At 40.5% G+C, this 27,716-nt stretch overlaps 1 protein-coding gene across 4 annotated transcripts in view; it reads right to left on the reverse strand.

Annotated features, from left to right (window-relative positions):
* Positions 1-27,716, reverse strand: part of si:ch73-267c23.10 (serine incorporator 1) — a 55,974-nt gene that overhangs the window by 14,992 nt on the left and 13,266 nt on the right. For all 4 annotated transcript variants that reach the window (XR_007112531.1, XR_007112530.1, XM_047581804.1 and 1 more), the window contains 7 exons: positions 3,878-4,071; positions 3,063-3,142; positions 2,801-2,938; positions 2,500-2,669; positions 1,607-1,697; positions 1,194-1,395; positions 798-1,025 (listed from right to left, as the gene is read on the reverse strand). Coding sequence is in view for 2 of the 4 variants with exons in the window: in XM_047581804.1 (XP_047437760.1) it covers positions 798-1,025; positions 1,194-1,395; positions 1,607-1,697; positions 2,500-2,669; positions 2,801-2,938; positions 3,063-3,142; positions 3,878-4,071 (1,103 nt within the window). In the remaining 2 variants the exon portion in view is untranslated. The remainder of the gene's footprint in view (positions 1-797; positions 1,026-1,193; positions 1,396-1,606; positions 1,698-2,499; positions 2,670-2,800; positions 2,939-3,062; positions 3,143-3,877; positions 4,072-27,716) is intronic.

Below are 27,716 nucleotides of genomic sequence, written 5' to 3' on the forward strand. Positions count from 1 at the left end.
CAAGCTGAGCCGCTAAATTCCCGGGTTGCTTGAAGGGTCATTTGGCCCAGAAAGAAATGCCGCAACCCTTTCACATTGCTGAAAAGATCCGCAATGACCTGGGACAACACAGGATTGAAACGAGCCTATGATTCCCCTCACCTGTCTTGTCTTGTGTCTTTTAATACTGTCTTGATACTTGATATTTGTTGTTTGTAATGTAATTGGTTAAGAGTTTATTGTACATTGCCTATTCTATTTCTTTTTTTTAATTATAAGCCATATTTGTTCCCTGCTCTTGCCTCCTCTTAGTGCTCTGTACTTGGGTCATACTTCACCAGAAATCATACAAAAAAGTTGTTTTTTTCAAGTTGTTTTGTTGAGACTGTTGAAGCTGACCATCATTCATTACTGTATATTCTTCTGTTTCTATTTCTGTTCATATGCTAATTCTGTACATTTTCTGCTTAAAATATTTTCTATTTTTATTTAACTAGATATTACTTATATTTTATTTAAATCTTTTATTTTATCTTTTATGTGCAACTAAGCTACTGTGACCAAGCAATTATTTCCCTTGTGGGTCATTTAAATCTAAGTGCATTTCTCATACGATTATCTATCCTCTAATTTCTTCTCTATTGCTTCTAATGCATTTGTGTACTAATCTTATATGGCCAGATGTTGCATTCTTTCCATCTCCCTTTCCCTCCCCTTACCTGCATAAAAAAAAAAAATAAAAAAAAAAAATACACAGACAACTGAACATTTAAGATGTGACTGTATACAGCTGGATATAGCAGAAAGAGGTCTCTGACCTGTACCAGTTGGTGAGAGTCATCATAATGTAAAGTGAGGCCAAGAAGAGCATGAAGTGGAAGAAGGAGTAGCTGTATTGGACAATGGCTTGCTCATTGTCCTCTGCCCGCCTGGTTCCTGTCGTTTCCTCTGATAATTCAGTGGTAGTGGCCCCCTCAGAGAGAATGGTAGAGTTTTTTGAGGCCATGATCAGCTTGTTCACCTGGCTGGTGCTGGATGAACGAATGCTGAGAACAAAGCAGAGAGAGATGAATGGATTCATTTATTCATTCATTCATTGGAAAGTTTTTTCAAAAATGTCCCCGAAGTGCAAAGCACAAAATTATTTTAGAGAGTAACTGACAAATCAAAGGAGGCTTCTACAGTTACTGACAGGCAAGTAGTGGACTGTGCACCTGGAGTAGATGATGCACAGGACAAATATAACGAGTCCCACAATAGCCTGGGCATCCCACCACTGCAGGTATGGGGATGTGAGGACTGGTTCCTCTGTGCCAATGATCACCACAGCTGTCCGGTTCTCTGTCTCCAGAGGGGCCAATGTCGGGGTGGTGATCTGCTGGAAGATACTCACCAGGTTGGGGTTGCATTCTCGGTCTGAGGGGAGGAGAAAAAGCCCTTAGAATCGGTCTATATTTACTGTGGGAGTTGAGCGCGGTGAAGTTGAAGTTTACAACAATAGCTCTGATTGGTTGGTAGTTATATTATTGAAGTGAGTCTGGCTACACTAAGGCTGATATACAGTATTAATTGTTAAATTAAGCATAGAATGTAGTCTAATGATTTCAAAAGTATTTGTGATTCTCACCAGGCTCATTGGTCATTGCAGACCAGGTCAGAAACATGGTGTACAGAGTGATGATGGAGGACTGTAGTAGACCGGAGCGTGGCTGAGACTCCTAGGGACACAGAACAATAAAATATATGACGCAAGCGGACAAGCCCATACCAAACTTTCCATCTTTCACACACACTAATGCTGCTGCCATTCAACGAGGGAGAAGAGAATACAGAGGTTTTAGGTTTTAGTTTGCCAGTTAGCTGTTCTTTTAAAAGTGAGCCATTTCAGATCAAAAGTTGTGTGGGATAATAATCTCTGTCATTCAACATTTTAAACTTTACCAAAATAAAATGCATGCAGCAGTTTGTTTTAGCGACTCTTTTATGTTGTAAGTAAAGAATGATTTCATTCCTACATCAGAATTTAGAAACTTTTCTAGACATGGTTTGATAAATAAGGCCCCTGTACTTTCTGTACCTCCCCCTCGGTTTCCTCTTGTGCCCCTCTCGTTCACACACATGTATTCCTAGCAGTCTTCCTAGTCCTAGTATTCCTAGTCTTACTCCGGCTAAACTTCTTTCATCTTCTTTCCAGAGCCAACCTTCACCTTTCCAGATTTTCCTCCACTTGCTCCTTGATCTCACTACAGATCATGATGTTGGATGCAAACATCATACTCCATGTAGATTCCTGCCTGATCTAGAGTATCTTTCAGCTTCTCCATCACTGCGGCAAACAAGAAGAGGCTCAGAGCAATGTAGTACAAGAACAATGTAGTTTCCTTATTTTGGTGTGTTCTATAGAGAACAAAGACTACACCATTTCAGACAAGCAAATTTTCATTTTGACAGCTTTGTTTTATTCTATCTTTTCCCTGACTGTATGTTTGAGGCTGACACACTAATCTCTCTCTTCTGTACCTGTACTTTATTCAGCACAGACACAACCGAAGCCCCGACACAGTACAGCATGTTGAAGCTGATGAAGAACTTGTTGATGAGGCATCCATCAGCCTTGGTGTAGAAGACAAAGAACAGCACTACAGCAATAAAGGACAGGATGTAGCTCAGGATGGTGACAGCCAACAACGCTAAAAGCAGAAGATGGGAAAACAATTTCTGGTAAAAGAAAATCATGCAACCTTTTTGTGTTAATGTCGCATATGAACACAAAGTTGTCTAAAAAATATAAATTAATAAGTTCAATGCTTCAATCACTGACCTGCATACCAGCCTCTTGAGTTGCTATTCTCCATCTTCTCCACCCAGGACTCGTTCCAGGAGTGGGCAAAGTCCACCAGCAGCACCAGCTGGATGAGAATGAAAAAGAAAGCTCCACCAGAACCTATGACAAACCATGCTGACACACAGAAAGCACACACACACACACACAGGCAAGCAGGTAAGTCAATAACTTGTCTGTCAGATATTATTAAAGCTTTAATAATATGAGTAATGTGAGTATAAATTATAAAAGTTCTTACTGTAATTGAAAGGCCAATCTGGAATGTGAAAGGCACCAACTGTAATTCCCACCAAAGCAGCTAACTTAAAGAACCAAAATCTGAAAATCAAATAAATGCTACATTTATAGGAAAGAACTTAAACATAAAAGAACAATGTTGTGTATATATATATATATATTAATAAATACTTTAAATCCATAATTTTGTATTTTAGATGTTTACCAAAACATATTCAAGTTATACTTTACTAATAATGCTTATGGGGCAATCTTTCCTACAGAATACACAGCAATTGACATTTTGATATGTGTTAACACAGATTAATTTATCATCATGATTAATCTGATTAAAATTTTTAACGCAATTAACCGATCTGCAGCGCCAAATGTCTCTGAACATCTCTGGCAACACATTTCAGGAAGTTTGTCCAAGTAGAGTTACTGTCGCGCATGCCCAAATGGGTAGACAGGCTGACTGTTCCATCTTATTTTTTTTTTACTCAGGTTTCCCATTGAGAGGGCCAATGTGCTGTTTAGCATCTTCCATCTTTATCCGTTGATTCACTACTGGATCAACTGGCCATTTGTGCCATTTCTGCAGATGGGTTAATTGCATTAAAATTATTAATCAGATTATTCATGACGATGGATTAATCTGCATTAACACGTTACTGTTGACAGCCCTATTTCATATATAGTTCACTTCACATAATTTGAATCTATTACAAGTTAATATTGAACTGAAACTTGATATAAAAATTTACATCAAAAATAAAATTTGTTATTTTCTCTCAAAAAACATTTATGTGACGCCAGACTCAGTGCAGTCCTTACCCATTGTGGACGGCAGCCCGGGGGTCTCTGCTGTTCTTGATGTTAATTGTGAAAATGGAAAACATCAGGAACCACATGCTAAGGCCAAAGCAGACCCGGTACACTGCTTTGTAGCCCACAAACAACTCACAGCTGACATCGGCCTTCAGGATAGGGAAAGCAGAATCAGCACCATCCTCACATAAGCCGGGGATCTGCAGCAAATGACAGGAAGTCACATTTTACTTTTACATGTGCCCTAGTGATCAGGAGCTGTACTTTATATGAACTTCACTGGTCATGTAGAATTATAACATACAGTACTGTGCAAACATTTTAGGCAGGCGTGAAAAGCATGCTTTCAGAAATCATTGTGTTAATAGTTTATTTCCATAAATTAACAAAATGCAGTGAATGAACAGAAGACTTATCTAAATCAAATCAACATTTGGTGTGACCACCCTTTGCCTTCAAGACAGCATCAATTTCTTTAGGTAAAATGGTTAGAGAACTAATCACAGATCTTCTGTGGATGTAGGCTCCCTCAAATTACTCTGTCTCTTCATGTAATCCCACACTGTAAGAAGTCTTTCAGTGGTGTTGTTTATATGAGTTTATTTTTAAAAGTATATTTACTCCAATAAATCAATTTATTTTTCTTTTTTAGTTTTTGAGTTATCCTTAAGTAAAAAGTGTGAATATTTTCGTAAATTACTATTTTACGTGATACAATTAATTTATAAGACTGCACCATAAATTGATTTTACAAAACTCAGTTTAGACATTTATATCAGACGTAAAACGTCACAACCCGCCCACTTGCAGCAACGGAAGAACAAGCCCGGGCCTCTCAAAGGTTACAGGAGGGAAGACACGTTGTTTCGCAGAGCCCAAGGAGAACACTTGTAAGTAACAATTTATATTGTTAAAAATTTGATTTTACCAGAATTGTTAAATTCTGCAATTTGAAAAAAAGCATGCCTATGCTTTATGCATTATGTTTGCTACTTTTGCCGTTCAAAAAGGCGTTGAATAAGGTCAGCTGGACTTGTAGAATTTCTTGAAGAGGTTTCACCACTCATCCGAGTAGCTTCTTCAGTTCTGATAAACTAGTGGGAAATTGAGGTTTAAATAGGAATAAACTCTGTGGGTAACACCCACCAGAAACTTGCTTGACCAGAAACTGGGGTCACTAAGTACCATAATGGCTGGTACTTACCTGTCCTTGAATAGGGGGAACTGTGTGCCAGGGCTAACTTATCCTATGAATAGAGCTCTAACGAGGCTATTGTCCATGGGAGCCTGGAGGCTCAAGTGTGAATGTTGTTGAAACTTCTTGGGGACAGAAGTCAAAACTGAATTATAAATAGTTGGTAAATTAAATCTCAGTCCACCTCCTCTGTTTGGAGAAGGTCTCTCCACTTTGACATAGATGGCTTCCTTAACCCTCTCTCAAACCACCTGTCCTCTCTGGCCAGGACTTTGACGTTGGTATCCTCAAAGGAGTGTCCTTTGTCCTTCAGGTGGAGGTGGACTGTTGAGTCGTTTCCTGATGAGCTGGCTCTCCTGTGTTGGGCCATGAGCTTGTGGATGGGTTGTTTTGTTTCCTCAATGTACAAGTCTGTACATTCCTCACTACACTGAACAGCATACACTACATTACTCTGTTTCTGTCTAGGTGTTTTGTCTTTGGGGTGGACCAGTTTCTGTCTTAGTGTGTTTCCAGGTTTGAAATAAACTGGGATGCGGTGTTTGCCAAAAATTCTCCTCAGTTTCTCTGATACATCAGCTATGTAGGGGATGGTGATGTTCTTCCTTTTGTTGTGCTCCTCTTCCCTGTCCTTCCTGGGATATCTTTTTGAGCCTTTGACAAAGGCCCAGTTGGGATATCCACATGTCTTGAGGGTTTGTTTAATGTGTGTTCCCTCCTTGTCCTTTCCCTCCTGTCTAGTGGAGACAGTCTGTGCTCGGTGCTGGAGGGTTCTGATGACTCCTAGTTTGTGTTCCAGAGGGTGGTGTGAGTCAAATAACAAGTGTTGATCTGTGTGTGTGGGTTTCCTATATACTTCTATGTTGAGGCTTCGATCTTCTTCAACACGCACCAAACAGTCCAAAAAGGCCAGAAAGTCCCCGCTGATGTCCAAACTGGTGAACTTGATGTTGCTGTCCACTGCATTCATGTGTTTTGATTTTGACCTAGGTGTCCTCCACATATCTGTACCAGTGGGTGGGGGTGGAACCTGCAAAGGTTTCCAGAGCTCTGGTCTCTACTTCCTCCATGTAGAGATTGGCCACGATTGGTGACACTGGGGACCCCATCGCACAGCTGTGTTTTTGCCTGTAGAAACCTCCATTGAACTGAAAGTAGGTGGTGGTCAGGCACAGGTCGAGTAACACAGAGACTTGTTCTGGGGTGAGGTTGGTTCTTAATGCCAAGGTGTCATCCTTTTGTAGTCTTTTCCTTACTACATCCATGACTTCTCTCGTGGGGATGCAGGTGAACAGTGAGGTGACATCATAGGACATGATGGTTTCTTCTGGGTCCAGTGTGACGTCCTTGACTTTGTTCACAAAGTCCCTGGAGTTTTCAATGTGGTGTGGGGTGTTGCCTACTAACGGAGACAGGATGGATGCCAAATGCTTGGCAATGTTATATGTGACAGAGTTAATACTGCTGACAATAGGTCTGAGTGGGGCTCCCTCCTTGTATATTTTTGGGAGTCCATAAATACACGGTGTAGCTTCCCCTGGGTACAGACGGTAATAAAGAGGGTTGCCGTTGCCAACTGCCATTTCGAACAGCACATTAACTTCAACCAACACTGTTTATACCTGCGTGCGGTTTATAATTAGCGTTGTCTTTGTGTGGTAGTTTAATATTTTAAAGATATAGCCTAGTGACTTCTACAATAACACTAGAGCGCTAGGGCACTAGGTAACTATCATTAAAATGACTTCACCACCAGTAGCACAAGGCTTTTCTGACCTTGTAGGTCTATAATTTGTGGCTTCCGGTAAGGGAATGGACTTAAGGCGCAAGGGAGACAAATTGGTTTGTCTGCTTCCCTGCAAAAATTTCTGTCCTGTTTAACATGGAGGTTAATAAGGCTATTGCAGGGAGTAGTTGGTGCTTTGAAGCTCACACAGCCAAAGCGGCAGGACTGACAGCTTCAGTTGTTGTGTCGGTGCATAGGTAAGCTCTTCATTCTAGCGCTGACGTCATCCACTCCAGCAGGCGCAATACACACCAATGTTAAACGCAGATTTGGTATAAAAACCTGCTCAACTTTAAGCTGTGATAGTTTAAAAAACGTAAAAGATTTTGAGTTGAACAAGTTTAATACTACAATATCCTGTGTACAATTTGTATTTTGAATGAAGTCTGTAGTATAAAGTTTGCAGCAGTAGTATTAGGTTAAAGTTGTAGAAGGTTTGTAGAGAGATGTGAAGCTTTCCAGTGCATTCCTGCACTCTTTTATGTCTTGTTCAGCAGGATAATTTTCACAAATGGCTCTCATCAGACTTGTATCCAAGAGGTTTGAGATAACCCATAACTTGTCTTTTTCTTTTCTTACAGACTGCACCATGGGACCTTTGGACACAGCCATGCCTTGCCTTGTATTAATATAGGTTGCCCATACTCTTTTAAATGCTGGAGTTCCCTCTGCTCTCATCTGTCGAGAAGTCGAATTCTTCAACTCACCTGAAGTAAGTCCTTCATTCACCTGCCCTCTGTGTAAAAAAAAAAATGGATTTCCTAATGAAAATTATTTTTTTGAACACATAGGTCATCAACATTTTTAGTGCGCACGCGCGAAAGTGTATGCTGCCTGTTACGATCGCTTTTGCCCATTTCTTATTTTTTATCTATCTTTTTTAACTTAATTTGTTTGTATTTTTTGTTAGATTCTTATTTAAGCATTTGAGTGTTTTGATCACTTTGGTAGTAGTTTTGGAGATACTTCTTACACTTTCACTCTGCTGGGCACGACAGACACGGGGCTGCTTTGTTTTCACGAGGTATCACCTGATCGCGCATGGATTCCAGATCTCCTGATATACCTGAGGAGGTCTGGAGAAGAACTCACCGAGGATGCAGGGGAAAGAAAAATCAGCGGAGGAGAGAAACTAGGAAAAGACAACAGAGACTAATGGATAAGAGGAGGTATAGACCGAGTCTCCCCACGGTCATGATGGGAAACGTAAGATCACTGGCCAACAAGATGGATGAGTTAACAGCGTTAGCCAGGAGTCAGACGGGGTATCAGGAGTGTAGTTTAATGTGCTTTACGGAGACATGGTTGCACCAGGACATTCTTGATGACAATGTGTCCATCAACAGCTTCCAGACTGTTCGGGCCGACAGGGATTGCACCGGGAGCGGTAAATGGAAAGGAGGGGGGCTTGCCGTTCTAGTGAACAACAAGTGGTGTAATCCTAGTCATGTTACCATCAAAGAGCAAATCTGCAGCCCGGATATTGAACTGTTTGCTGTTGGTCTCCGTCCATATTATCTGCCACGGGAGTTTTCTCATGTTGTGATGGTGACTGTGTACGTTCCTCCCTCTGCAAACCCTGCATCAGCATGTGACGCCATCCACTCCGCCATAGCCCGGTTAAAGACCCAGCACCCGAGGGCAGTCATTGCTATCTCGGGGGACTTCAACCACGTCACCATGGACAAAACACTACTCAACTTTACTCAGTACGTGAACTGTTCCACCAGAGAGGAGAGGACACTGGATCTGTTGTATGCCAGTGTTAAGGATGCATACAGCTCCTCTCCCCTCCCCCCGCTGGGCAGGTCAGATCACAACCTGGTACACCTCAGCCCTGCTTATGTAAAGAGTCAGCCAGTGACCACAAGGACAGTGACAAGATGGTCGGAGGAGGCTTGGGAGGCACTGCAGGGATGTTTTGAGGTCACGGACTGGCAGGCACTCTGTGAGCCAAACAGAGAGGACATTGACGGGCTCACGGAGTGCATCACGGACTATATCAACTTCTGTGTTGACACTATTGTTCCAGCAGAGACGGTCCACTGTTACCCGAACAACAAGCCATGGGTGACAAAGGACATCAAAGACATCCTGAACGAGAAGAAGAGAGCTTTCAGGACTGGCAACGAGGAGGTGGTGAGAGACATACAGAGACACTTGAAGAATAAGATCACAGAGGCTAAGGAGGAATACAGGAAGAAGCTGGAATGGAAGCTCCAGCACAACAACAACAGAGAGGTCTAGAGTGGCATGAAGAAGATCACTGGTCTCAGGGCAGCGGGCAATAGAGGAATGGAAGGCAGCGTGGAATAGGCCAACAAACTCAATCTGTTCTTTAACAGATTTGACACCACTGCCCCTCCACCCCCTATGAACACCACCATCAACCCCTCCACCAATACCTCTATTGTTTTGTCCACAACACCTTTTCCACTCTCTTCTCCTCTCCCTCCTTACAGCCTCTCATCTTCCAGGGGAGGACAGCCTCTCACCTCTCACCTCACCTCTCACCTGGATGCATCAGCAAGGGTGATGAGGTGGAGTACAGGGCTGTTGTGGACAACTTTGTCACATGGTGTGAGGAGAACCATCTACAGCTCAATGTGACAAAGACGAAGGAACTGGTGGTGGACCTGAGGAGGACCAAGGTGCCGGTGAGCCCTGTTTCCATCCAGGGGGTCAATGTGGACATTGTGGAGGATTATTAGTATCTGGGGGTTCACATTGATAATAGACTGGACTGGGGAAAGAACACAGACGCCCTGTACAGGAAGGGCCAGAGTCGCCTCTATTTTCTGAGGCAGTTGAGGTCCTTTAACATCTGCAGGACTATGCTCAGGATGTTCTATGAGTCTGTGGTGGCCAGTGCTATCTTCTATGCTGTTGCGTGCTGGGGCAGCAGGCTGAGGGTAGCGAATGCCAACAGGTTGAACAGACTGATACGCAAGGCCAGTGACGTTGTGGGAGTGAAGCTGGACCCTCTGAACCCACTCCATAGGGGCGGCTATGGCTCAGTAGGTAAAGTGGATTGTTCATGAACCGAAGGGTTAGCGGTTCGATCCCCCGAGTGTGCCATATGCCGAAGTGTCCTTGAGCAAGATACTGAACCCCCAGTTGCTCCCAGTGCAACTGGCACTGGTTTGTGAATGTGTGTGTGCTTGTGTGAGCGAATGGATGGATGTGTCTCTGACTGTAAAAGCGCTTTGAGTACCTTTGAGTAGGTAGAAAAGTGCTATATAAGAGCAAGACCATTTTGTTTTAACATGACGTGCTGGCCAGACACAGGAGTTCTTTCAGCACCAGACTGATCACACTACGATACACCGCAGAGCGTCACAGGAAATCATTCCTGCCATTAGCCAGGTAGCCATTAGCCTGTACAACTCCTCACTCTCATATTATTTATTTAATGTGCAATATTTCATTAATGTGCAATAATTCATGTTCACCTCATCTCTTAGGAACACTGGTTTCACTTCACTTACATCTTGTACATATTGTTATATATATATTTCCTATATTTTTTACATTTGCTTACTTATCCTTATTGTCTTCTACTTATTCTGATTGCTCTTTGTAGTACCGTTACGCTTTGGGTTGGAGCTGCTGTAACAAAAAGTAATTTCCCTGTGGGATCAATAAAATAATTCTGATTCTGATTCTGATCTCGGAGCATAATGAGACTGTAAAATGTGCCTTTGAAGGTTGCGATCACCAAAGTAACGTGTATGGGACTTTTGCAACACACAAATACAGGAAGCATACTCCACATACGTCACAAGATTTCCAGGGATTATCTCTGAGTTACCAGAAAAAACACTTGATTTTGAAGCCTCTGAAGAGGATAAGGACCACAGCGGTGCTAATTATGAAGGCAGTAGAACTAATGCACACTATGAAGAGGAGGATGGAAGCAGTGTTGTTGAATATATAACCTCCCCCTTGTTGAAATTAGAGAGTGTTCACGATGTTTCAGTTTGGTGCTGGTTGGAACTGGTTGATGATCTTCACTTTATAGCAAGTTCTGCCCCCGTTTCTTTAGTTAAAAGTGTTATTGTTTCACATTTTAAGAAAAATAACCAAACCATTGATGACACTTTGGTGGAAGAATTGTGCAGATCCAATCCCCTAAGCCAGGGGTTGGCAACCTTCAATACTCAAAGAGCCATTTAGACCCATTTCCCACAGAAAAGAAAACACTGGGAGCCACAAAACCCCTTTGCCATTTAAAATGAAGATAACACTGCATATATCGTTTTTATCTCTATGCTAGGCCTATGTATAAAACAAACTATAGTATTTTGCAGTTATGAAATGAAAGAACTGCTACAGAGAAAAGAAAATTTTATTTATGCATAGATATTCATTAATACACACGACGAGATGTTACAATCCCTTGTCCCATGATCTAAGGCAAAACATTTAGAAGCCAGGTCTAACTGGGCAACCAACCAGTAGACAAGTGGTCAGCTACTAACTATGTCAGAAACGCGATACAATTAGCCTAGCCACAGAAATAAAAAACACCAGCTAATTAGCCTAGACACCCGCAGTAGGTAATAGGGATGATGGGAATGCAACTACACTCAGACCAGGGCATCTCATCCTTCTGCCTCTATCAGAAACGAGATACAATTAACCTAACCACAGAAATAAAAACACCAGGTAATTAGCCTACACACCAGCAGTCGGTAATAGAGATGATGGGAATGCAACTACACAAAGACCAGGACATCTCATCCTTCTGCCTATGTCAGAAACGAGGTACAATTAGCCTAACCACAGAAGTAAAACTAACAGGTATTTATTCATGGTTGGCCTACCTCCTGTCAAAAAGTTCAATAAATAGCGGGCTGGACCTGCCGACGGATGTCGCACATCGGCAGTTGTGACGTATTTTGAGTGACAAAAAATTAAACACATTTTATTTTAATGTTACGAGATCACCATAAATTCAAATTTAGAATTATATATTTTTTAAAAAACATAAACTAAAATAAAATACATTTGAATTAAATACTCGATAGCAAGCAGTATGTGTGCTGCAGTGCACTATGGGAGTTCACTGTTTTTGGTTGAACAATGAGTGTAGTGTGGCATTTAATGTCATTCAGTTGTTGTGTGGCTCTTGCTCCTTCACTATTGAGTGAATCGCAGTTAGAGTGAAAAAGTGAAATTACTTAGCGGCATTTTCATTGTCCAAACCGTTTGCTCGCTACACCCAATCAAATTTGCCGGCGGTGCCGCCAACCCAGGGGTCAGCTTGTATTTCTGCCAACCCTTCGTCAATTTGCTCAAAACTTCTCTTCTAGCCTTATGGCCCATGGCCGATGTGCTTGGACCCCTACATTGTTGCATGCAGCTCTATTTCAAATTGCACTTGCTCAGGAAAGAGTATATTTTATCGTGAGAACACAGAAAGTCTGGTATGAAGAACACTATCGTGGATATTATCTGGAGAAGACGAACCAGATAACTCTTGTTGAGCAACAAAGCCTAAATGATGTTTGTCCTCTGTCAGCCTATATTGTTGCTGGAAAGAAAATGGTGACATTGAAGTGCCACATCTGTCTCCAGTGTTGAGTATCATTGTATTATACCTCTCTATCTTCTGTCTTCTGGTGGGTTTTAAGGGGTTAAGTAAGGCCTTCTGGCTGTGTATAACACTGTGAAAAATCAGGACGAGTGTTACTTCCATTATCTCACCATATAAGGAGTTGTTTTCCGCTTTACAGCTTGCTCACAGACTAGGATACATGCTGGAAACCAGATAAAGCTAATTGGCTACACATAGACACTCACTGACACGAGAGGCAGTGCTCCACCCTTCTGGAGGGGCGGAGTCTCGGTAGAATAAGGTCACTATACATGCTTGAAGGGGGGCTTTTGGTTTTTTCTACCCCTAAGGTGGATTGACTGAAGTCTCAGCGCTGAAATCACTACTTATTCTCTGTGTACCAAATAAATGAGAAATTGTCGTGTGATTTATGCATAGATGGACTATCCTTTCCAAAAGGTATAAAGATCCTGGGCTGAAGGAGAGGAAAATATCCTCCTTCGACGAATTGGGGTCTCGTCCAGGATACCAAGAAAGGAATTAAGTTACACTGGAGGAGCATCTCTTACAGCCAGCGGCTGGTAAAGTAAAAAGGTGAGCAGAAAACCTCTTAACCAAATTTCAAATGTCTTACGAGACATTTCGTGGCTGTGAGAGTATGATTGATGAGAGTACGTACGGATTAGTCGTATAAAAAGGACCAGAGAAGGGTTTCGAGGTCCCCTCATCCAGATAGTCAGGCCCGATATTGCCTGATTGTCTGAATGTAAAAGCCATCCTCTGAGTGTAAGAAATGAGAAGGACCGACTGGCACGATTTAAAGGCCGGAGGGGTCTGATCAGCCCCCAAAAAGGACCCCAGTCTAGGAGTTAGGGTTTAAAAGGTCCCCCCTTGTCTGAATATTTAGGCTTGTAGATCGCCTAGGCATTCAGAGAATAAAAGCTATCTGTGAGCTCTGCAGAGCAGGCTGAAGCAGCGGGTGGATGGAAACCCAGTGGTGATAACACAGGTCCATTGTGAGTTGAAGTAGGCAGTTCAAGGGTCTATAAAAGTTCAGGTGTTTTGACCAGGTCCTTACGTGAACGGTCACTTGGGCTGAGAACTCAGGACATGGCGTGCCATACCTCTCAGCTGGCCAGATCGTGTGAGTGAGTAGACAGTATGTGTGATTCAGACACAGTGAACTAGGGACATAGGAGCCCATATAAAGGAAAGAAGGGACAGAATAAAACAATCCTTCCCGGAGAAAAGATCCAAAAGGGGGCCCACCCCACGACAGCCACTCTATATGGGAACTCTCTAAAATATAAAAAACAAACAAAAAACAATTGATTCAACTGATGACAAAACTTGAAAAATCGGGAAGGTTATCAAAGGGAAAGGAAAAAAAAGGGTAAAGATTGAAGATCATTTAATATTTACAAGCATGCATTTTAGCAATTGCTTTTATAGCCACAATGACATTCCAGTGCAAGCAGTCCAGACCGGAGAAAAACAGGAAGATAAGGACGGACTAATGAAGACAACCACCGTGACAACTGGTGAGATACCACCTCCATACACACCACAGAAAGTGCAGGCTAATGCACCAACATCAAAACATCTGTATGTGAACACTAGGACTACGGTGGAGAGAGCAGGACAGGAGAACTCTAATGAACAGTATAGCCCAAATAATTTGTTTGTACAGATGCCACAAATGAGAATTAAAAACCGACGCTGGGGGAGGCTGTTGAGCAAGCATATAAAGAAGAGGCAAGAGAGGAGCAGTTAAAAGAAATGAAAAGTACCTTGAATTACTTAAAAGACGAAATGGCCAAATTAACTGTTAAAGCCAGTGAAGTGAGGTCAAGGTCAGAGTATGGAGACACAGGAGGGAGGGAAGAAGGGAGTGAGGGAGATAGAGCATGGGGGTGGAAGAAAGTGGATAAGAGGGACGTGATAAGAGACCTGGAGCAACAAACAACAAAACCACATGATACAGAACAACTAACAAAGGTCCTGAAACAGTTGGGAGAGAACACCGCAGAACAGATTGAGGCCTTGGAAAGATTAGAACATGGACTGCACCACAGTTGTAACAAACCATGTACCAAACATACCAGTACAGAAAGAAACAATTATGGAGCAAGAGCAGAATCAGACTGTTCTGATTCAGAATCATACAGTGAGATAGGACAGAGGGGGGCTCCACCAACATACATGCCATATCCACTTGACTTGACCGAAGATACAGAAAGAGTATATGGACAAAGGGGGTGAAGGAGTTTAAAATGTCCAAATCTAACTTACAGAAAATGCAGAGCTCCAGTGATGTTACTTGGAAGAATCATTTCAGGCCATGGTATAGGTATGACAGCAAACCACAAAAACATCATAGTTTCAAATGAAAAACCTGTAACTGTGCAACATATGATGGCATTTCTAAGGATGGCTAACTACAGTAAAAAATTACATACCCGAGTATGCTGAAATTATAACCCTTTACGAAGGCTCATTAAATGAAAAAAAGAAAGACCCTAAGATCCTTTGGATTTACTTAATTTTAATGTGTACATCGGTCCCACACAATCCTATCCTTGTGCTAAAACTAACATAATTTTCTCTTTTCCTCCTCACTTAATTATTACTTGTCAAACCAAAATATTTCAATTACGTTAAGACTGTTTAAAAGAATCATGCTGATTCAACATGATTCTTACGTTACTGTAATACCAATTTATTGTGTAAGGTTAAAGTGATTTCATCACTTCCAGGGTACCTGATTTTCACCTGTTACTCCAAAATGATTTCTTAATATTATTCAATGGTGTTATGTTACTTTAACAAATACTTTAAAATGATTTGCATGAACAAAAAAGGCAAAGAGTCAGAGTTCAGTACCAACTTGTTCTTATTAAACTTAATAGTACACACATTTGACAAAATGGACTGAATTTTGATTGTTTAGTATGGAAATTGCATTGACTGGACATTGCAAACCACAGGATTCAACCACAAATGCGTAACTATGCAAAAAACTGTTTCACGATGGGATTTCAAACAAAATCAGTTTTGTCGATCATGTTTATGGCGGCTTCATCCATGCCATATGGGAAACACAGATAGGTAAATGAAAGAATATAAAGACTGATTAACTAAGCCATATCCAGAAAAGAATAAATCAATATCAAATTCTATTGTGATATTAGTAGATGATACTAAGAGAGAATATTGATTAAGTAAACATCATGCATCTAGTGATTTATTTAGTTTACCTAGTCTTTTAACAGTGGATTTCCTTGATCTTTAAATATAATTAATAAAATAAATTCAAAACAAACAAATTACTAGTAAATAATACCACGTTACATTTTAATTGTAATCAAATGACAAATAAATAACTGATTGTTTATTCTGTGCAAATAGACCTATGAAAGAAGGTGAACTCAGTGGATAGCCTTAAATGATTAAGACCACAAACAAAGGCACAAAATCAAAAGCAGGATTAGCTCCAAGGTAAACTGAAGAGTGTCATTGGATATGCTACGTCTTTATGCAGAAGAACTTCACCGGCCATCACAATGAATAGGAATAGGTAAAGTGCAATAGTGACCATAGTGGCTAAAGTTACTCAGATAAACTGAGGCAACAGATTGCAAGCAATATTATTAATTATATTTCACAATGTTTGATAAGAATTTCACCCTTTGTTGTCACTCTGAATCCACAGACTTTACAATGCCATCTCATTTGATGGAACCTAAAGAAAACACAAAGTTTTAGATATGAGAAGGGCCTTTCAGCTTCACATTTGTACAGATGAAAATCAGGTGAAAGATGAAATTAACTCATTCAAAAATATTTACATATTTATAGATCCTGGATTTTTTAATGAGAGAAAATGAGAACAAAAGGGAGAGTGTAGAGGTTTGAATTCATGCTTGGTAACTTGCAATGGCTTACTAAGTTAGCAGTTAGTTACTTCCACAGGCAGTGTCTGTAGCTAGCCCAGCAACACAGCTCAAGAGATCCACTCTGGAAACGCTTTTTGTACACCACTGTACTCCTAAAGCCCTCTCAATGATGAGCGAATCCTGGTCGAGGTCAAGATCTTTGACTTCTGTTGCTCGGTCCTCTTGTGGAATGCTTGAAAACACGTCTGGGTTGTTGGTCATCCATTTCGTTAGTCTGAATCCACCTGTTAGACACATGGCTTTCAGGTCTTGGTATAGCTTGACTGCTTCTGGTTCGGAGGCAACAGACCTCAGACAGTCGTCGACATAGACATTACTTAACACTGTATCCACAACTGCCTCATCAAAACTGCTCCTGTTATCTTTGGCACATCTTCTCAAAAAATAACTAGCGCAGCTTGGCGAGGAGGTGGCGCCAAACAAGTGGACCTCCATCCTGTATTCTTGCAGCTCTTGTGAGATATCGCCATCAGGCGAAACCTGAGAAGGTCAGTGTCTTCTGGCGGGACCTTCACCTGGTGGAACATTTATTCCACATCCACCATTACAGCGAATTGCTCTTGCCGGAACCTTGTTAAGACGCCAACCAGACTGCTTGTCATGTGAGGCCCTTGCATGAGTTGTTCATTGAGTGTGGTTCCTTGGTAGGAAGCACCACAATCAAATACCACTCGTATTTTGCGATTCTTAGAGTGGTAAACACGTGGTGCGGGATAAACCACACCTTTCCATCGCACTGGTTTAAGTCTTCATCTGGGACTTTCACAGCGTAGCCCTTGCTGATCATGTCGTTCGTGAAGCTAATGTACTCCTCCTTGAACATCTGGCTTTTCTGAAGCTCCTTCTTCATGTTGAGCCCTCTTTGCTCTGCCACTGCTCTGTTATTGGTCACTTTTACGTCTTTGTTTTTCAACGGCAAACTGATGGAGCAGTGGCCGTTGACCAGGTTGGCTGATTCTGAGACTCTGTCCATGAACAGCTGATCTTCCTTGGACATTTCCAACTGCTCCCCTTGAGCGTTCTCAGGAAAATCACATATGAATTGCTGAGTCCGCAATTCTTCCAGATGAGCAACTGAAATGTGATTCATTTTGATCTGTGGGTAGCCATGTTTTGTTTGGCTTCTGATGTTCTCACGCAGCGGTTCATTTACAGTCCATCCCAGGGCTCTGCGTACTGCATACAGCCCATCTTTGACACTGCGGATTACTTCTTCTGGTTCCAACACTTTCACTACATCAGTTCCGATAAAAAGACCAATATCTGCATTGATAGCAGGGATTCGTACACCTTGCAGATGTGGCCACTTATCCACGTTTTTTTGAGTCGGAATGTTCTCTTTACTCACAGGGATAACCTTTTGTGCGAAAACCTCAGTGAGTTCGATGAAGTCATCACCTTCGAGGCTGCTAACTTCGAGGTCTGGTACGGCTTTGCAGGAGACTGCCTTTTGTTCTCCCATGATGGTGAGTAGGATGTTCACATTTTTTCCTTGCAGGTGAAGGTTGTTTGCTAGCTTGTTAGTGCAGAAGGAAGCGTTACTTCCCGGATCCGGAAATGCCTAACAAGTCAGCTTCTTGCTTCCCTTCTTTGCTTTTACTCTCACGGGGATGATGGTGAGGATACTATCAGTACCCCCGACCCCAATCTGGGAGTTTGTGTCCCCTGCATCCACAAATCCGCTGACCACCTTCGGAGACTCATCCTTAGGCTCTCCCTTTGAAGCCTCTTCCTTTGGTGAGTCTTTGGGTTTCTGTTTTATGTGTAGGAGTGTAGGGTGTGTAGCCGAACATATCTGACAGCTCTTCTTTTCTTCACAGGCCTTACTCATGTGTCCTGCCGTAAGACAACTGAAGCAAAGTCCTTTGCCCTTGAGGAAGTCCAACATTTCTTTATGCAAGTTTTTTTTGCTTTGTTCCATGGTATGGTCTCCCTGATAGAAGATGCAGGGTCTATTAAAGGCTTTATCCACATTTGTTGAGTTTTCTTGTTTCCATCCCCAACACTTTTCTCTGCTTTCTGTTCTTTTACTTCTGTAGCCAGAGTTGTGATGTGTTTCTTTGCTCCTGACCTTTCTGTCTTAGTGTCTGTCTGACATTTTGTTTGTCCTGGGATTTCACCAAACACAGGGTGTGATGCCATTTCTGCCTGCGGGTGATGAAAGATACCACATCTTTAAACTTTTCCATCTCATCTAAGTACTCGAGGTCAGACATTGCGTTACTTCAACTTGTGAGAAAGAGGGCGTATGACTCGAGTGCTTTGCTGTCTTCTGTTTTTATGATAGGCCAGTTTAACGCCTTGTCTAGATAAGCCATGGATATCTTGTATTTACCCCCAAAGCGTTCTTTCAGAAGTGTCTTGGCTTCAGGATAGCACTGCTCTGGGTCCATGTGAAAGCAACTGCGCACCAAGTCATTAGGCTGTCCAGTAGAGTGTTGCTCTAAATAGTAAAGACGATCTTTGCTATTTTCAGTCTTACTCTCCACGCTGTGTTTGAACGCTCTCATGAAGAGGCAGTATTCTATTGGATCACCTTTGAAAACTGGAATGTTCTGGGGTGGCAATGTAGAGAGCTTCTGTTGCTTTATAAGGCTTTCTGTGATGTCGTCTTGGCGTTGCATGACAGTAACCAGATTATCTGCATTCACAGAATTGTCCATTGCGTAAACAGGGGCTTGTATCACACTGTCATATGCGTCTCTTCTTATTGTGTGGATATGTTGACCACCACTGTCTGCTGCAACACTCCTATTGTAGTTGACATCTTGGTTCATTGGAGTAGACATCAGAACATCCACCTTTGGATCTGCCAGACACTTCTGAGCCTTCATATTTCTTTAGCACAGCCAATTGCGCATCAGCTACAGCGAGTCTGGCTTGTAGCTGTAACTCTTCTTTTTCTGCTTTTAGCTGTAGCTCGTGTTTTTCCAAAGCCTGTTTTTTCTTCAATGTGGCTGACTTGGCTAACAGAACAGCTCTTCCTACTTCCACCTTTAAGCGTTCAGATCGAGCTCAAGATGTTGTTGACAGACTTGGATTTTTTAGATTTCTTGGATGTGACTGACACGCTTGTTTCAGGTTGAATCTCATCACTGTCCTTTTTAGCTTCTTCCTGGCGTTGTTTTGCTGCCTCTATCCATGTATTCACTTCTTGTATGAGGTTAGTGTGATCACTATTTCTTGGCTCAAACCATTCTCACTGAATTCTTTTATCAGTCCTTTATAGTTGGTTAACTTTTCTTTTCTAATAGTTCGCACATTTGCATCATTATCTGTTAAAGCATGCAACTCGTTCCTTATCTCAGTAAGTTGGCCCAGTATAGCTCTTCTTGAAGCTATTTTTGTTTGCAGATTATGTTCCAGTGCTTTAAATGTAGGTTTAACAACTCTCTTTTCTTATTCCTTTTCCTCTTCCTCAGCTAGTTCTACTGTCTCCTCTGTTTCTGTTCCCGCCATGATTGCTTTGCAGTTGGTCGTTCCAGTAATTACACAGATCCCATTTGCTAACCAACAGTCAATGCGAACAGCAAAGCCTCCATGAGATAGCTTCTCTCCACTTGCTAGCTAACACGTTAGCTTATTACTCACAAGTCACTTGTAGTGCCAGTAGGCTAACTGAGGATATTCTTTCAGGTCCCTCTTTGAATCTTGAATATGTGCTCCACTTTCCACAAACCTCTTCACAGGCACCTTGTCGCTTGTCCAATGTCCAGCGAGTTTTCTTACTAATGTAGAGGTTTGAAGTCATGCTTGGTAACTTGCAATGGCTTACTCAGTTAGCAGTTAGTTACTTCCACAGGCAGTATCTGTAGCTAGCCCAGCTACACAGCTCAACAAATCCACTCTGGAAACGTTTTTTGTGGTGAAGACAAAATATAAAAAATCTTCCGTTTTATTTATTGCATCCAAGGATCCACAAAAATTATAAAGACTGTGACTGATTAATACACTTGTTGTAACTAACTGAATCTGCAGCAGCAGCAGTAGTAGTAGGTAAGAAAACCGTTTGCTTCTGTGGCTCCCGAACAGACTTCCTGGTGTCCAGGTCAACAGAACATTTCCCACATGCCGTCTTAAAGGGGAAGCAGCCAAATTTACCAAATCACATAAAACATAAATTCTAGCATATTTTTTAAAACATTTGGTAACACTTTCTATGAAGGTTGTATTTATAATGCCCTATGAATGCACTCATAACGTTTTATAAGGTGTCTATAAAGCATTATAATGGTCATTATTACCATCTATACATATTCACAAGTCGTCATAACTAACTTCATGATGCATTATGACAACTGGTTATGAATGATTATAATTTTAATCTGAATAGTGCATTATAAATATGTCAATATCTGCCTAGTCACTTGTTAATGTTATGATGCATCATAACTACTTTGCTTTGCTAAATGTGCATAGTGATGCATAATGAGTTTTGACTTCGCCTATAGTGCTTTATATCTGTAGTTATAAGTATATGTAATAAAGTTATAATAATGTATACATCTCTCTACAGCACACAGTCATAAAAAGCTATGCAATATCATAAGTGCTATTTGTCAGCGCTAAGTAAAGTGACAAGAATATGACACTATTATTAACAGACATAAGTTACTATGAGTAATTAAAAGGTGCAATGAACTAAGTACCGAGTCTGGCATCTTTACCCCATATGCACAATGTTAATATCATAGGTGTTATTTGTCAGCTTAAGGTAAATTAGTGCAAATGAGGTGTTGTGGATATAAGACTATTATAAACAAATATGAGGCACAATGAAATGAGAGCTTGGACAGTAAAGACAAAAGGAATGCATTTAGTTCACTTTATTTTCATTTAAACCAACACACATAATCAGAATGATTATCAATGTTCTGAGCACATTACACAAACACATGAAACAGGCCACAAAAGTGGCACGGCGTGGTCCTAGAGATGTGGCTCTTAAAAGTGCCTTTGGGTTGGTGAGGTGATTCAGGGTCAGAGGTCAGGAGAAGGTTTGACAGCAACTACAAGAAGAACAGAGGCAAATCTTTAGTGCTCTAGCTGGGTTTGTTTTTATGCAGAAAGGTTTGATTGAAAATACATAAGCAGATCACGTTTTTTTGTTTAAAGCAGCGTAATGAGACATTGTGTTACCGCATATCGTGCAGGCACTGCAGATTACCCGTAGATGGCTTAAGCTAGCTACACGAAAGTTACCAGACACGGCTAGTTTTAATTCACAAATTAGATCGTTTTCATATTCTTGCGTTTAATGATTGAAACCATTCGAAATCATTGCTTTAATATGTAAACGATGTGCTTCATGTAAGCAAAGTAAGACATTAGCTCACAAAACATTAGCAGGACAGAGAGACGACCTACCTGTCGCGGAGAGGACTCAGCGGAGAAAGGAAAGAAAAGACGCTTTACGACTAGTATATACAGTCAATGCTTTACGACAGTGGGAGGAGCTGGGGACGGAGGTGGGTGGGTGGGGTCTGAGGTCAGGGGTCATGGACTAAAGACTGACATTTCTACAACAATAATAATATAAATAAAAACAATATTAAAATAATATCTGACGGCATTCAATAAAGGCGGACATTTCTAGCGATCCTGTATAAGAGACCGATATAACAAATAACCATTAATTTTTTTTCGAATCTCAAAGTGCCGAATCCTGCAGCAAAATTGACGTTACATTAAAAACCGAAATAAGACCATTACAAATCTAGTCTAAATGAAATAAAATCAAACCTCTTCATTGCGCAGTGTCACATTGACAGTCGTCCTCATAGCACGAAATAACTTCCAATTGAAATACATCAGTTTGAAATTCGTTTCGAGCGGCATAAAAATTTGAGAAAAATCGGCAGGCACCAAACAATAGATTAATTTTCGTGACAGTTTCACATCCACCGTGACACTGCTTCTTTATAAAGGGTCGCTAGAAATGTCCGCGTTTATTGAATGCCATCAGATATTATTTTAATATCGTTTTTATGTATATTATTATTATTGTAGAAATGTCATGCTTTAGTCCATGACCCCTGACCTCAGACCCCACCCACCTCCGTCCCCAGCTCCTCCCACTGTCGTAAAGCATTGACTGTATGTACTAATCGTAAAGCGGCTTTTCTTTCCTTTCTCCGCTGAGTCCTCTCCAGGACAGGTAGGTCGTCTCTCTGTCCTGCTAATGTTTTGTGAACTAATGTCTTACTTTGCTTACATGAAGCACATCGTTTATATATTAATGCAATGGTTTTGAATGGTTTCAATCATTAAACGCAAGATAATGAAAACGATCTAATTTGTGAGTTAAAAACTAGCCGTGTCCGGTAACTTTCGTGTAGCTAGCTTAAGCCACCTACGGGTAATCTGCGGTGCCTGCATGATATGCGGTAACATACTGTCTCATTAGGCTGCTTTAAACAAAAAAACGTGATCTGCTTGTGTGTTTTCAATCAAACCTTTCTGCATAAAAAAGCAAACCCAGCTAGAGCACTAAAGATTTGCCTCTGTTCTTCTTGTAGTTGCTGTCAAACCATCTCCTGACATCTGACCCTGAATCACCTCACCAACCCAAAGGCGATTTTAAGAGCCACATCTCTAGGACCACGCCGTGCCACTTTTGTGGCCTGTTCCATGTGTTTGTGTAATGTGCTCAGAACATTGATAATCATTCTGATAATGTGTGTTGGTTTAAATGAAAATAAAGTGAACTAAATGCATTCCTTTTGTCTTTACTGTCCAGGTTCTCATTTCATTGTGCCTCATATTTGTTTATAATAGTCTTATATCCACAACACCTCATTTGCACTAATTTACCTAAAGCTGACAAATAACACCTATGATATTAACATTGTGCATATGGGGTAAAGATGCCAGACTCAGGACTTAGTTCATTGCACCTTTTAATTACTCATAGTAACTTATATCTGTTAATAATAGTGTCATATTCTTGTCACTTTACTTAGCGCTGACAATTGGCACTTATGAAATTGCATAGCTGTTTATGACTGTGTGCTGTAGAGAGATGTATACATTATTATAACTTTATTACATATACTTATAACTACAGATATAAAGCACTATAGGCGAAGTCAAAACTCATTATGCATCACTATGCACATTTAGCAAAGCAAAGTAGTTATGATGCATCATAACATTAACAAGTGACTAGGCAGATATTGACATATTTATAATGCACTATTCAGATTAAAATTATAATCATTCATAACCAGTTGTCATAATGCATCATGAAGTTAGTTATGACGACTTGTGAATATGTATAGATGGTAATAATGACCATTATAATGCTTTATAGACACCTTATAAAACATTATGAGTGCATTCATAGGGCATTATAAGTACAACCTTCATAGAAAGTGTTACCAAACATTTTTAACCACAATATGAAATTATAAATGAAATTATGTATTATGAAATCCTATATTTTTATATATTGACAAACACGTTTAAATCATGTTAACTGTATTAATAACCTTCCGCCTCTACAGAGAGAATAGACAAATTATTATTTTAAGTAGTATTTTATAAAATAAATAAATAAAAATTGGAGGCATCTAAGAAAACACCACAAGGTTTTAGATATGACGTAATATGGCGTAATTTAAAACATTTTCGTAAGATAATTGAAACTTCCACACCACAATTTGATGACACAGTAGGGGGCCACTGTTTGATTCTGCAATCATGTCATGGGTAAACGTGCACTTAAATATAACATGAAACTATAATTTAACTGACTAGTTAACAATCCGTTTATCACTCATCTTTTTATGTCAAATGGCCATTTTTCGGCGGCCAGCTCACAAATTTCAATTCAACTATCAACTGCTAAACACCGCTAATTAGATAGGAGACAGTATTCTGTACATGAAACTTTTTTAATGTACTGTTTAGCTGTCATTACCACACTAAAATTAACAGATTTATGCATGAAAATAAAATAAATTGTCGCTCTAAAACATAAGACTGTTAATATACTGACTTCATGTGTGTTTAGGTACCTTCACATTTGCAAGTTACAACAAATCACCAAAATAACAGAGAAGTTTCTTACCGGTCTGGGAAGACGAGATCCACACACAGGAAGTAACCGGAAGCCAAGCCAATGGATATAAGATAACTCAAATCCAGCAAATAAAGTCTTGCCTTCAATCCATATGAATTCTTCCAAAATGTTTGATGCCCTGTTCATATTATAGATCAGCAACATCACGCAACTAACATGCAGCCCTCACCACTACATCCTTTCTTCTTACTAGCCCAGTGATAACAAAAGAAGTTTCTTATATTAGTCAACCAGTTAAATTTTGTAATTTGAAATTTAATTAAATATTTGCCACATAATGAATATATTTTACCAAATACATTAATTCAAATCTACATGACCACAGAATCTTTTTTTACAGTGTAACAACTGAAGTCTGAAGGATCCAACTTCACCTCCGATACTGCTTCAACATAAAGGACAGGGAAGTGGTGAGACACTGCCACCATAGATGGCAAAAATAAATAAAAGTAAAGCACTTCAGACTTATATTCACCGCTCCTGAATCGCTCCTGATTTGAGTAAAATGTTTGAATTTAATGTGAAAAAACAAGATGGTTTTGTGGGAGGAGAGTGTTTTGCTATTATAGCACTAAATTGCACTTGCACCAGAGCATTATGTGCAATAGCTAAAACGCCAAAAGGGACAGCTCACATCACACGATGACAGGACACCACAGTACACATAAACCATGCGGTAACAAGTTACATTTCACCTTAAGCCAACAAAGGACCAGTAAAATGCATTATGTCAGTTCATGATGGAAAAAATTAATGAGACCATGGAACAGAAAGTCATTAGTGAAGTGTTGAGTGTGCAAGCTAAAGCAGCCCCTCATGAGAAACCGGCGTGGGTTGACAAAAGAGCCAGTAAATGTAAAATAACGGGCATACTGTATGGAAGTCACATGATGGGAGAATTGTCACCTCTTCTACCTTGCTGATGATGTTATGTGAAAAGGGACATAAAAGGGGACATCAATCAGGAAGAAGGCTTACTGAAATGATAGGACAAAAAAGGTGGCATCCCTATCTATCAGACGTATGTAAATATTTTGTAGATACATGTCCAGTTGCTCCAAGTTTAACCTTCAAGCAACTGTTAGGATGGGGATGGGAGTGTTTCCCGTCCCAAATAGACCATGGCAAGAAGTGGTGATTGACTTCACTGACTAGGGTTAAATCAGAGAGTAAAAGGCTGTAGATATTTGCTTGTTTGTGTTAATACTTTTACTTGATGGGGGGAAAACCAAAACTGAGACAGCTCAAGAGGTTATAAATTATATGGAATCCAAGGGAGCGCCCCCAGCGTACCAGATGAATCTCAAGGAGAGTCCATTCCAATATCCAGATGGGGGATCTGACAACAAGCCTGGCCTGGATGACGTAGTGTGAGCCAGGGTCTATAACTGATCTTAAGTTGTCAGAATATCATGTGTGTATATATATATATATATACGCCAACAGGCGCATTTGTTGGGTTTTAAGGGGTTAAGTAAGGGCTTCAGCCTGTGTATAACACCGGGAAAAATCAGGAAGAGTGTTACTTCCGTTATCTCACCATATAAGGAGTTGTTTTCCGCTTTGCTACAGCTTGCTCACAGACTAGGATACATCACACTCTAATATTTCATATGCTGGAAACCAGGTAAAGCTAATTTGCTACACATAGAAACTCACTGACACATGAGAGGCAGTGCTCCATCCTTCTGGAGGGGCGCAGTCTAGGTAGAATAAGGTCACTATACGTACTTGAAGGGGGGCTTCTGGTTTTTTCTACCCCTAAGGTGGATTGACTGAAGTCTGCACTGAAATCACTAATTATTCTCTGTGTACCAAATAAATAACCTAAACGTGAGAAATTGTCACGTGATTTCTGCATAGATCTTTATACCTTTCCAAAAGGTATAAAATCCTGGGCTGAAGGAGAGAAAAATATCTTCCTTCGACACTTCCTAGAAATGGAGCAAACCACGAGATTGTGGATCCTCATTGATCATGAAGTCAAGAAACTAACAATCAACATTGGAATACCTTCAACTGTGAACAAGTTGGTTGCAGTTGTCAAAGAAAGTTTTCCCATCACCACAGATGTAAGTTTTCAATACAAAGATGACGAATTTGATGGCTTCTTCACCCTGACTTCTACAAATGAACTGAAAGATAAAGACACACTTAAAGTTGTGTATGTGCCCATACCCTTAACACTGACACTTGTTCCCCAGGAAAGCACCCCTGATGCTTCTGATGTTGGCTATGTGAATCGGCGAGTCTCTCTGTGGACTCACTAGGTACTGTGATTCTGAGTCCCTCTCCCTCTGTTTTTCCCATTCCAACTTTCTCACACAACACTGAACTGGCTTTGAGACAAGGAAATGAGATTTAATTAAGAGATGGCACCCCAATGACATCATCATGTGTCAATTCAGACATCTTGGAGCGCCTGGCTGAGGCCATATTTTCCTACACAGCTTACCCAAATGATGCCCAGAGATCTGCGGTGGCACAGACACTAGTAGAGAGGCATCCCTGCTTGAAGGAGCCCAGATCTTTTAATGGAAGTTACGGGTGGCAGCAAAGCCTAAAGTACAAAAGTGGAAACTACCACACAAGTCAGACGCAACTGTTAGCTTACATTTATGAACACCTGTTTTCTTGTGTCTGTTCAAGATCATTATACATTGGCCACTGAATGAAAATTTTCAGAATCGTTTGACTTGTTTTGTCCTGTCCTGTTTTACTGATTTTATACAAACTAAATTTGCCCCACTTTGAAGCTCCAACTGGTCAGAAGGGGAAGATGTCTGAGTTGTTTAAGTTACAATGTTTCAAAATTATACACACTGAAAGACATTACTGTGCAGGTGTTTCTGCTTGTGAATTGTTATAGTACTGATCATGTTAAAGTTCTTCAGTAAGAATTCTCCGAATGTTCTTCTAAGCAAAAAGTGAGAAGCTGAGGTCATGCATTATTTTATGCAATAATACTGATACTGTCCAACTTATTGCCATGGTTTGGATATGGCTTGTTAAAATGTTTTAATATTATGTATATGGTTAAAAAAAAAAAACTGTACTGTGAAGGTGTTGTATGCATTACTTTAAAAAATGAGTCATGCGTTATGCTATGTACTAAATATGGATGTTCTTGATTGTTCATACTATCCAGCTCATTGCCACCGTTATGGATATGATAATGATTTAATAAATGTTGGAATTTGATGTCTTTATTTTATTTTGCTAAAGTAATTATTTTAAGCAGTTTCCATTTTCAAAACAAAGAAAG

This window comes from Mugil cephalus, chromosome 4 (genome assembly GCF_022458985.1).
Source record: "Mugil cephalus isolate CIBA_MC_2020 chromosome 4, CIBA_Mcephalus_1.1, whole genome shotgun sequence".
NCBI lineage: Eukaryota > Metazoa > Chordata > Actinopteri > Mugiliformes > Mugilidae > Mugil > Mugil cephalus.